The following is a 13,128-nucleotide window of genomic DNA, read 5'->3' on the forward strand; positions in this document are numbered from 1 at the left end:
TGTTTCGTTGCTACAGGGTGTTAAAGTCTTAATAATCTTTCGATTTATTATAATTTTCTTCCAAGTACTTTGAGTGATTCGAATTAAATTTTGAGGGTAAAAGTTGCTATGAGTGCTACATATTTTAATACTAAAAAAGTCGATAAATTAACTCTAATGGAATATTTTTCAAAAAAAAACATGTGCGCCACTGACTTTTTTCTTTTGATATCAAAATTGTGTAGGCCGTTTAATGCCAATCTCTTGATATTTTGTCGAATTCGGCCTCCTTGATGAGGTAAACGAAAATTTATTAATCACAATTAATAAAATTAAAATAAGAATAAAATTAATAAATTATACATTTTTAATTGCAAAAAAACATAATTTTAAAAAGTTTTAACATCCTGTAACTCTAAAACTATGCATTTTCTTACCCATGTTTATAGGAACTTTTTTTCAAATTTTTTGATGAGGAATCAATGAGTACTTATTTAAAACTTTCGCAAGTTAATGATATTAACATTTTTAAAAGGTTGCTATTAGACTTGGATCAAGGCAAATTAATAAAATTGCGTTTATCTCATCAAGGAGGCCGAAATCGACAAAATATCAAGAGACAACTTTAATCGGCATTAAACTGCTTACACTATTTCGTTAACAAGAGAAAAAAAGTCAGTGGCGTACATGCTTTTTTTAGAAAAATATTCCAGTGATAACCCATATGCACGTTCCTGGTGAATATGTCGACACTAGGGAATGCAATCCCGCAAATGCTGGATCCCGCAAATGCGGGATCCCTCTGTGATTCCGCGGGATCAAATTTTCGGGATTTACCGTGCGGGATCTGCGGGATCGACACCAGGGGATTCCCCTTACGGCTTGGCCATTAAAAATAAGTGAAACAAAGAGGTTAGTTATTAGATTTCTTTCTGGCGGGCGTAAGTGAAGAAATGATTTAACTAGTATTTGTGGACAATTTCGTCAAATAAACTGCCAGACATAATTATCGGCACAAGCAAAATTTTAGGGTAAATTTAAAGTTGAATATCTCTTGAACTAAAAAAGATTTTGGGATGCGGTTTGGACCAGGTTTTAGATGCATCTATTGTGATTAAGATACTATGTGATTTTCGAAAATATATTTAGCGAATTCTCGTATACAGGGTGTTTTATACGAGTGTGAAAATTTGGTCCAGAATCTTTTCTACCGCAAATTTACAGTTTTTAAAAAATCGAAATTTTTACCAAGTACGACTAATCTGTATTGAAATTAGAAAAAACAATTTGATCGTTTTTTTATTTTTTTTTTGTTTTAAGGAAAATACGACGTTTTTACGAAAAATATGCATTTTTAGTCATACGATGGTCCTAAATGGTACAAAAAGCTTTTTACATTCTGCATATGCCAAAAAATTATTGATATAGAGTGTATCTAAAAGCAGATAACTAACACAAATTGAAAAAAAAAAACTTCAACATCAGAATAATTATTTTATTTATAAAATAAGTAGATAAATTATAATAAAATTTAAGTTTATTTAGTATTAAATATATTTTTTGAACACCCTGTATACATCGGTCCAAACTTCTGTTCAGCTAGTTTAAGATACACGCTATATCAGTATATTGTAGACCTATGCAAAATGTACAATGTATTTTGTACCATTTAGGACCAAATATATGACTATAAATGCATATTTTTCGAAAAAGCTCGTATCTTCCTTAAAACAAAAATTTAAAAAAAAAACACCAAATTGTTTTTTCTAATTTCAATACAGATTAGTCGCACATAGTTAAAATTGTTACATTTCAAAAATTGTAAATTTTCGGTAGAAAAAATTCTTAACCAAATTTGTACACTATTATAAAACACTCTGTATACGAGAATTCGCTAAATATATTTTCGAAAACCACATAGCATCTTAATCACAATAGATGCGTCTAAAACCTGGTCCAAACCGCATCCCAAAATCGGAGAGAGAAAAGAAGAGCATTTATTGTTTACAATCCCGCAATGTTGCGAATCCGCGGGATTGATTGCTTTAATCCCGCGGGTTTGCGGGATTGAGATTTTGGTGCGGGATTGCATTCCCTAGTCGACACTTTTTTAATTTTAAAATATGCCGTAGTTGTAGTAATTTTTACCCTCAAAAGTTCATTCGAAACGCTAAAAGTACATGGAAGAAAATTATAATAAATCGAAAATTTTTTAAAACTTTAACACTCTGTAGCTACGAAACAAACCAGAATCAGACCTATGTTGATATGAAACATAAATCTTATTTTTACGTGAGGAATCACCCCATGAGAGATGGCACATGTTTTTTAAAACACCGTATATTTTTTTACTAGTAATACAAGAGGTTGGCGCTCAAACAGGACTCATCGGATTAATTAAAAGGAGAGTGTAGAAAAAGTTGTATAGAATTACTGTCACGCAGTTGGAAGACACACATTTATTTTTTAAAGGTACAATCGCAAATTCAATTCCTTTTAAAATTATTCTCTCATATATGTAAAAAAATACAATATTGGTGTGAAATTTTTTGAAAAATAATAATAAAAAGTAAAATTCTAAACAAAGTATTCATAACTACCGTACTTGTCAAAATGACACCATTCCTAATTTATTGGCGCCATCTATTGGTTAAAATATGCAACTCTTACCTTGCTGTCGATATTTTCCAGCGGCCTTGCACGCCGCTTCAGAGCCCTCTTCCTTGAAATCAGCGAACTTCATCACCTCGGCCATGATGAAACCTTTCTCGAAGTCGGTATGTATTCTGCCCGCAGCTTGTGGCGCTTTAGTTCCTTTCTGTGAAAACAGATGGCGATAAATTACGTATAATTTTATAATAATACGTAATAAAACTAGAATAAGAACTGGTAAAAATACGGTTGAGGTGTTACAACAGCAAAATAAGTTACTAATTACCACAATACACCAAAAGTCTTTATTTTTAACATTGCACTGTTAAAATTAATTTTCTAGCCGATGTTTTTATACATTAGTATTTTTATCTAATGTATCGACGTATCGATATAGTCTGTAAAACGACTAAAGGAAGAATTCGACAGACGATGACAGAAAAAAAAGGCAGATGACAGTCATACCAATCCATATTTTTCAATAAAAAAAGTTTCTAATCTTTTTAAAATATAAATATGGATATGTTTATACATAATGTCCGTCAGGCGTCTTCTGTCGTTGTTTTTAAGCAGTTTTATTGGTTTATATCACGTATGATAGATCATACTCCAATATGATTCACAAAACATCCCTCTGTAGAACTTCGTCTGTCATGTTAAGTAATAAAAGTAAATAAAGCGCCTCTCGTGTTTGTTCGCATACTAAAAATTTCAATTAATGCCTGTAATATATTGTAAATATATTTTTTAAATTTACATTTTCTTTAATTGTAAAGTAACATATTACATTTAAATGGAATATATTACATATCAATTAGGTAGGTCAATTACAGGCTTGTTTTCGATAAAACATTTTTTAATTAAAACGAATTATAAAATTTCAATATATTATGTATATTTGTCGTAGGTTACATTGCAATAAAACTGTCACTTTTAGTTTTGCAATCCAAACCCAATATTTCTTTTTCACAAATAAAAAAAAATAACAATATCCGACGACACTAAAATCACTGAAACTTCCGCAGCTGACAACGAAAACTGAAAAATGTAACAGCAACTTTTGTTTTCAATCTGCATATCAAAATGACGCTGTACCATTATGTTTTTGTTTTTAAAATAATATAAAATAATTTAAACAATTCCAAGAATTTATTTCATTAAGTATTTAATTATTCAAGTTGCAGTGTTTTAAAACAGCTGGAACAGTTGGAACTGGAACTGGTATAGGATAGCACATAAACCTGTTCCAAGCCAGTTCCAAAACAAACCTGTTTCGAAAATAACAGATCCTGTTCCAAAGCGTCATCACTATAATGTAGTTTGAAAACAATGAAAATTGAATTAAAATTAAAATAAGTTAAGCGCGACCCCTTGTGTCAAAATTAGATGATTAAATTTTGGCAATTTTTACACTATTTGCTGACCGGTGGCGCCTCTAGTGTTTGTTCGCAAGGTTAGTCTTTTACTTCCGTTTATGACCGTTAAAGAAAAACTTCTAAAGGGGGATGTTTTGTGATATGATTGGAGTGACTGAAAGATGGACGACGCATCGACGCACATACCTATAAACTCGACTTAAGATTTTTGAAACTTGTCAAATTATTGTCAAATAACCAGCGTCCTGGAAAGTGGAAAATATTGCTTTTGTATTTGGGTTTGTGTCATTTTGAACCTAAAGGTAAAAATATAGAAAAAAAGATTTGTGGCAATATTTTTTCTTCTATAAAGTTCTAAAAGCGTTTAAAATAATAGAGACACAGACTATGCAGTCCTTTCTGCCGTTACAAAGGGTCCGGAGACGCCGTTTAGCATAATCTAAAAGTTATTCCGATATTCCGAACGCGATTCTGTTAAATAAAAGGGCACAAAGACCGTCGAATTGCCGAGAGAAGGCAAATAAATTACCCCGAGTCGTCTCTCTAAATCGTTCGCCGAGAAATTTGCATGAGAATGGCACGCCGATGCGCCACAGTCGGAAAAGTGGAGAGAGATTTGCCAATTTTCCGGCCCTGGTTAAAGAAAACTCGTCGCGGGGGGACCGAAAGTCAGAGTGAAGGTTAATTTTATATTTAAACTTCGTAAAGTAATTTGAATCTCACTGTAAAATGTCCCTTAAGTGCAGTTAAGGGGTTGAGTTTTGTTGATACAGAGCATTTTAATTATAAACCCAGTACAAAGGCGAAGACGTTCTAGTATCTAATTTTTACCTGAATTGTCCAAGCTTTGACTTCATCTGGTCCAGCTGTAAAGAAATACTCCAATTGAAGGGCCTTGTATCCTTGAACTATAATCTTATCCAGGGCACTAAAATTATTATTCAATTTCAAATAAGACAAAATCTACTATTTCTACCAAATTGTATCACAGACTTAACAATTTTTTATCGCTTATGTTAAGCAAAGATTTAGTATACATTTTTGGTATTCAGTAATATTATGTTTTAATATTTTATCAACATTTTAAAAAATTATATTTCAAAAAACGTAATCATCAGCAAAGTCTTATCGCTGATAATAAATAACTTAGAATTAAATCAAATTGCAATAAAGAAAAAATATAAAAAATAAAGAGATTAATAAGAAATTAATTAATAAAATAATAACATAAATAAGTAATATATAACAAAATAATATATAAAAAATAAAGAAAAATTAAAATAAACTAACTAAAAAAGTACAGAAAAGAGGAGATTAAGAAAAATATTAAAGAAAAAAGAATAAGAATTAATAAGAAACAGAATTATATAGAAGATAGTTTATGTAAAATTATAATTATTTTTATTTTGGTTTCTGTTAGGTACCATAGAATATACCTTATATAGCAGAAATATAGACGTAAAAATAACAAGAAAAAAAAAAGAAGATTAATGACCATAATTGTGGAATGTTTATTATAGTCCTCTTTTTTACCGGACCTAACCCAACTGACTGAGAAATCATCGCTTGCTCACTAAACCTGTAATTTAGAGGACATTGTTAGGGTTCCGCATGTAACGTGCCTCAAATAATGAACAAGACAATTTTCTAGACCAGTTCAAGTAGAACAAACCGGCAAGATTCGATACGTATGTATTAAAGAACACGAATATCAGTTAAAAGAAAAATTGCAGCCTCATACACAAAACGCAAACATTAAGAAATGTTTAGAAATGCTTTCCTTTGTGTTTCTAGTCACTTATATAAACATAAAATTCTTTATAAAATTTACTTTCATGCATTTATTACATACACACTATTGTGTATATTTGTTGTTAAATATTATTACCTCCATTGTCTACGACTGGATCTATATCTAGAATAAAAACTAGAGATATGCAAGTATTACCTTGTCGTGTTGTTGTCATCTAAATATTTCTTCCGCAACACTGGATCTTCAACAAATTCTTCCACCAATTTGTGTTCAAATGCTCCAGAAAATGGAATGATGAGAGCACCTGGATCGTTTTTGTCAACCCATTCCTTTATTTTGATCAACCTCGAAAAGAATATATACAGGGTCACACAACAATTGTTTCAATTATTCAGGGTTGTTCACCATATACGACACGGTATTGTAGCTAAACGACTAGATTTTTACAAATTGTAAGTTTTGGGTTCGTTGAAGGACTATTAGAGCTACAATTTAAAAATATTTTTACAAGATACAGAGTGTTCCAAATAAATAAAAAATATCAAAGTTGTATTTTTTTAAATGGAACACCCTATATATTATTACATTTTTAGGTTCTACGATTAAAATAAAGGTAAATTGATTGCTTTATTGCACTTAAACCCACTGGCAGACGTTGAACAATAAAGCACTGGAAATAAGCAATTTTAAGGTTTATTTCTCCGAGGGTATCCTTTAATACAAAAACAATTTACTGAAGTTTATTTCATTGATCCGTTATTGTGTTGCATTAATAAAAAATTTTTCCTATTTGATTCTTTGTCTATCCGATATTTTAAATGAAGAGTAAATACCAATAACTTGTTTAAGGAAATGGAACACCTGACCTTATTTTATGAGAATCAGATGCACAATTCGGTTTAGCGATCAAATTGTATACTCGTTTTCTCTTCATCGTCATAGAAAATGCGTTTTACCACGAATTTAGAACAAGATTTATCAATATACTTATAGGAATACTGACATCTTTAGATTATTTTTTTAAAGATGTACCAAATTTTATAAAGAGTACAGATACTAATATTGTCGATATAGTTATTGTTTATTTCATTATTAAAAATAAAAAAACTGTTTAAATATTTGTTAAAGTGGACCAATTAATATGATTCCAGTATTAAAACTACATTAATTGACTGTTTACGTTGATTAAATAATTGCTCCAAATACTAAAAACTGAATTCTTGTATGTGTATGTGACAGTGTGGTAAAAATGTAACACCTTAAAAATGATATTTAATTTTTTGACAATTGCTGATTTATTACAACCTCGAAGAGACGTTCATTTTACATAACTTATTATTATTTCATTTGATTTCTGATTCAAATCCACATTTATTTAGAATAATTTATTAACGAACACAATTATATGTAGTTAATTTGGGCGGAAATACTGGTGGTATATTTAATTAATGGTATACTCTTTTATAAGTGTTCCATTTAAATAGTTTTCTTTTTAAAATGGGCTAGTAATATTATCGTTTTACTTTCTAACGATAATATTAATAGCCTGTACATTTTGTACATTTGTTGTTTTAAAACACCTAAAATGTCAATATTCCATGGGGTATATTGATAAATGAGGTCTAAATTATAAGAAAATGCATTTTCTACGAAAACTTGAAGGAATAGGTGAGAAGTGGTATGATACAATTTGATAGACAATTAAATTGTGCATCTGATTCTCATAAAATATGCAGGGTGTTCTATTTAAAGTAAATAAGTTATTGCCGTTTAAAGCTAGTAATTATTTAAAATAAATTTTTAGACACTCTGTATAAGGAAGTATAATTAACACAATAACTGATCAATCTAATAAACTTCAGTAAATATTTAGTATTAAAATCTTTTCATATCTTCGGAGAAATGAAGCCTTTATACTGCAATTTCGCAAAATTTGAAAATATTTCAAAAACGGTAAGGTTTAATAGAAACTAAAATGCAATAATATACGGGTGTTCCATTTAAAAAAATACAACTTTGATATTTTTTATTTATTTGGGACACTCTGTATCTTGTCAAAATATTTTTAAATTGTAGCTCTAATAGTCCTTCAACGAACCCAAAACTTACAATTTGTAAAAATCTAATCGTTTAGCTACAATACTTCGTGTCGTATGTGGTGAACAACCCTGTATGTGTTCTCTAAGTTAGTTACATTGAGAAATTGTAAATAGATATATTCTTCCTTTTTCGTTGGTTAGGCAACTTTTTTACGACAAAAACGCCACTGACAATTAGTTTCCGATTTATTTTACGAAAGTATACTCTGTTTTTTTTATCAGGTAAGATTTCGACAGAAGATGACAGAAGAAAAGCAGATGACGTCCCATACCAATCTATTTATTTTACTAAAAAAAGTTTCTAATATTTTTTAATTTAAATATGGATGGGTTTAAATATAAATTCGTAATACGTCGTCTCTTGTTGTTTTTAATCAGTTTTATTGGTTTGTTTCAAAAATGACAGATCATATTTTAATTTTATTGGTTTGACGCTTTGAATAAGAAGACTAATTAAGGATCATAATGCTATCCATGTATTCATGCATGGTGGGCGGAAAAAGCACTCTAGGTGGGGATCCTTGACAAGTTCTGTTTGACGATTCATTTGACACATTTGAATTTTGATTTGAAATTTTGGGATTTGTCAGTCTTTACGGAGCTTATTTTTTTGTTATTTATTAACACAATTCTACTACTGATACTTCAGTATAAAAGTAGTAAATCTAGATGGAAATTGTGGTAGAACTTAAATTAACAGTGACACTATCGCGATTTATCGAAAAAGACTCTAAAATAGTTGGTTGTGTAGCGTGTAGATCTCGGCAAAATTGAGTGAAATAATGGAACAACTTTTCGCTAGTAAGTGACTATATAATATACAAAACCTGATCATTTATGAAATTCACTTAAATTAACTAAATTATATATTTTTGTCTTATGCATTTTAGCTTTTATTTATTACTTGTCAAAGATTAGATGTCAAAGAATTTAGATACGTTAATTTGACTTACCTGCTTCAGTAGCGTATCGGATGTTTGTGTTAATAAATACTTATTATAACTTCCGATTTATTTTATTAGAATTATATATTTTTATAACAATTTTAATAACTACCAACATTTATTCATAACGTAAAAGATAAAACAACAAATTATTGAGTCTACCCTACATCATAGTTTTCTACATTTTTTAAATAAAATTAGAACGACAATATAAATCCGTAAACCGGAATTTAAGTCGGCCATATTTGAGGCCCTTATCGCGGTTTATTTCTAAGATTTTTGATATGATTCCTTAGTCTTCTTATTGAAAGGTTTGACGGAACGATGAACGACAAACGGACGCAGATGGATTTTTTTAGATTAGGAAACGCCTTTAGATTTTTGAGGCTTGTCAAAGTCTTGCCAAATTATAGGTTATAATTTTGTGTCAACTGATGTCAAATATCTGCGTTTTGGAAGATGATGCATTTTGATTCGTGTTATTACGTGTGTTTTGTGTCTTTTGAAGTCAAGTGGAGGAAAAATCGAGGGAAAATTAACTGTAGACCCGGAGCACAGTTTATAGTTAATACTCGCTGCCCAGGCAGAAAGTCTTATACACCAATAAAGTTACCATCAATAAAGTTTGAATACCATCTCATCGTAGATAAGTGCATCTCGTATATGCTACAAGGATCGTACTAAATACATACTACTGGAGTAGGTATAGTATATGCCACGAATGTTTGGGAGTGACTTATCGGTCGCTACCATGTGAACTAATCTGTTCAAGGTTACATAAAACTTAATTCCAGTGCCGTGGTGTTTCAAGTCATTATAATAATCCATATATAATCTGTTGTACTTTCTTGTTTTAACTGTCAAAATCTTGTCAAAACATATATTTGGTTATAAATATAAAACGGAATGCCCCATTGGTCGCACTGCAAGCACACCAATGGACTGACGCACAAAAACGAATCAATCAAAGAAACGCGATATAGTATCGTCTTTGTCCATCACGCTAACATTTTAGAATAAGTAGGAGGAGCGCAGGCAGATGATTAGACCGGGCCTTTAAAAACCTACGTCTGCGGTAAAAATTTACGTTTTTAATGTAAAAAAAACACACGCGGATAGCGCGCGTGTCGATTCTAACTTCATCAAGCGATGAATCACTCCCAAACATTGGTGGCGTTTACTATAGCTATAAAATATCGACATCACACGATAGGTAATAATGGATTTTAGAACTGCAGAAAAATAATGTCAAAATGTTACTGGTTTAAAAAAATTAAGATTAAAGTTAATTAATCAACCTTTAAAGTATAAAATTTGGTAAGTATTATTATTAATAAAATAGTTTGTTTTATTTATTCCTGTGTAATATTACAAATTAGTATTTGTACATAAGTTATATTGATAAATATAATAATAAATGCGGGAAGTTCCTTGAAGCTTCAAAGTAAGAAATAGTTCTTTTTTATATTTTTTTGGTATGTGGTGTTTTGTTCTTGTTTGTTTTGTATTAACACATACCGTTTTTTAAATAAAATAACTCGATTACATTTTTTCCCAAGTTTTACACATTTTTTTTCACAGTATTTTGAAGTAATCACTTATCAGTCAAATTTTAAATATATTAATTTCCAGCTATGCGTTCCAGTTACACCAACTTATATCTTTGTAAAATAAAATAAACTACTTTGAAATTAAAATGACAGACACATCTATCACTGTCGAGGATCTTGTCGTTGGATAGACTATAACTTTTGTGTTATTGGACAAAATAACAGGCTTTTTCAAGAAACGGTGAGTATTAAATTAATTTACAAGCATTAATTCTGGCTATGGATAACAAGACATCCCCTGGCTAGCAATTCAATTATCTGGACAAGGAGACGTTACAGAATCTCTACGTTTAATACTATCAATTTAATGGATAACATTAGCACGCAAACGCCTGTCTAATGTTGGACAGGGTGTATCTAAAGGTAATTAGAGAAACATCGGGGTTAAGGAGGGATTGTTGAAGCGTAGGGGTGAGTTCAATTAAGCCCTTGTAGGCATAGTTTAGCCTGTCGGTTCTAATTAGGGGTGATTTTAGCAAGGTATATGTGGATTGATTGCTTTAAAATGTAAATAATGGACAACGTATACTCAAGATACTGACTATAGTCTGTACAACGATTCAGGGAAGATTTTGACAATGACAGAAAAATGGCAAATAATGACGGCCATACCAATCCGTCTTTTTCGTCAAAATGAATTTAGCAAAAATTAAAGTAATGCACAACGGAGTAGTGGACAGAAAAGACATTCTAATAAATAACTCGACACTGGAAATAGTAGAAGAATATATACAGGGTGGTCCGAACTGTATTCCGGAAACTTCGGCAGCATATTCTGCAGATAAAAATAAGTAAAAAAAAATCGTATAAATGTATGTCCTAAAATGCTTAGTTTCTTTAGAGTTTAGAGATACAGGGGTGTAGAAGTTTCATTTTTATTTCGATTTTTTTTTCAAATAATTTCTGAAAAACTCACCGGTTTTTAATTAAAAATATTCTAATATTTGAGGGGTGGTTTCACCCCCTTAGAATTCGAGTTTCGAAAAATCCCTACTTATCAAACCTCTACACCCTAAAGTCAATCCGTTTTCCAAAAATCAGATTTTTACGTCAAGCGCTTTAAGCAGGATCGTGATTAATCAATGACTAGATTTTTCGAAACATCCTGTATACATTTTTAAAAAATCTTAAAATGTGTAAGAAAACAAACTAGAATATACGTGTTTACGCGTTTTTTCGGAAACTTGACGGTTTTTTAAATAAAAAAATATTGTAATATTTGAGGGGTGGTTTCACCCCCTTCGAACTGGAATTTCGAAAAATCCCTTCTTATCGAACCTGTATACCCTAGAATCAACCTGTATGCCAAAATTGAGCTTCTTACGTTGAGTGGTTTGAGCAGGATCGTGATTAATCACTGAGTCAGTCATTTAAGGATTTTATATATTAGCCTAGTTTAAGGAAAAGAGTAGTTGCACTCTCGCAAATATTTTCTGCCAGTTTTTGCAAGCTGTCGAATATCGGCAGGTTGCAAAGCGTTTCAGTTGAATTCCGTCCGTCGAGCTGCGAGGTTCGAGCGCTGCCGCTGCGTTCCAGCACAGAGACGGATTGATAAAAAATGAATGCATTACTGTGTGCTGCTATTAATTGTAGTAATAATTCAAAAAATTGTTCTTTGAGTTTTTTTAGATTTCCATCGGATATAAATCGGCAAGCTGATAGTAATTATCAATTAACATTTAATTATATTTGGTTATTTTAGAAGCTGAGATATTATGTAATTAATTAAATGTTATTATTTTTTTAGCATGTGGGCAGATTTTAAAAATAGTTTTTTAGATATACAGGTTGTCTCAAATATGCGCATGAAAATATGTTTTGGTCAGGGGATTTGCCATAAAATTTTCATTTTAATAATAGTTTACGAGATAATTTATATAGATTTATTTTTGAAACAATTTTAAAATAAATATTTTGTACATCTAAAGTCTCCGCAAATTATTCATATATTTTAATTGAAAGAATTTTATAATAGCATAATCTCTTATAAATTTAGTGGACTGTATTTTTTTATGTTTTTTTATTTATTTCTTATTATAAATGGTCGTAATATAACAATATTCAAAATATTATAGACAAAATATTGAGTTTATATTTGAGGGGAGAAAAGTGCCACACCTAGCTTTAAACCACCTTAAATATACAGGGTGGCCCATTAGTGCGAGGAAGTCCAATATCGTTGTCGTTGTCGAAGATGTGAAAAAAGTTTTATTCGTATGTTTCAAGGTTTATAAAGGGGCGCATCCTAAAATATTTTGTTATATACAGGATGTCACAAAAGAGTTATGATAAAGTTAGTTTTATTTTTTTTAAATTATTTTACATCATTCTATATACATTATTCTATTTCGCACTCATTTTACCGTTGAAAGAGGATTATTTCACCGGATAGCATAGCTGCTGTGTTGGATTGCTGCACTCATTTCTGGGACACCCTGTATAGGGTATTTTTTATGGCATCACCAAAATCGGAATACTTAAAATGGTATATCTCATTTTTTTTTAAATGCCACATTCTGTATATTATTTTTCTGTCAGATGCAGAATTAAAAAGTGAACATTTTTTTTATTTAAAGGGTTTCTAAATTTTTAACGGTTTCGCAAATATTCGCAGTATTATATTACATATGGCTCTTTAAACAGTAAATTTTTATCAAAGCCACCTAATATGATCTTTGTCTGATATTTTATCGTTGGTAATCCCATATGTAATGA

The 13,128-nt window shown here is 30.5% G+C and overlaps 1 protein-coding gene across 1 annotated transcript in view; it reads right to left on the reverse strand.

Moving 5' to 3' along the window:
* LOC115890776 (obg-like ATPase 1) overlaps nucleotides 1-13,128 on the reverse strand; it is a 66,668-nt gene that overhangs the window by 2,622 nt on the left and 50,918 nt on the right. The window contains exons 8-10 of the mRNA XM_030911110.1: nucleotides 5,956-6,105; nucleotides 4,839-4,935; nucleotides 2,650-2,797 (exon numbers count right to left, since the gene is read on the reverse strand). Of these exons, the coding sequence (XP_030766970.1) occupies nucleotides 2,650-2,797; nucleotides 4,839-4,935; nucleotides 5,956-6,105 (395 nt within the window). The remainder of the gene's footprint in view (nucleotides 1-2,649; nucleotides 2,798-4,838; nucleotides 4,936-5,955; nucleotides 6,106-13,128) is intronic.

This window comes from Sitophilus oryzae, unplaced genomic scaffold (assembly GCF_002938485.1).
Source record: "Sitophilus oryzae breed Bouriz unplaced genomic scaffold, Soryzae_2.0 scaffold_910_pilon_pilon, whole genome shotgun sequence".
Classification (NCBI taxonomy): Eukaryota; Metazoa; Arthropoda; class Insecta; order Coleoptera; family Curculionidae; genus Sitophilus; species Sitophilus oryzae.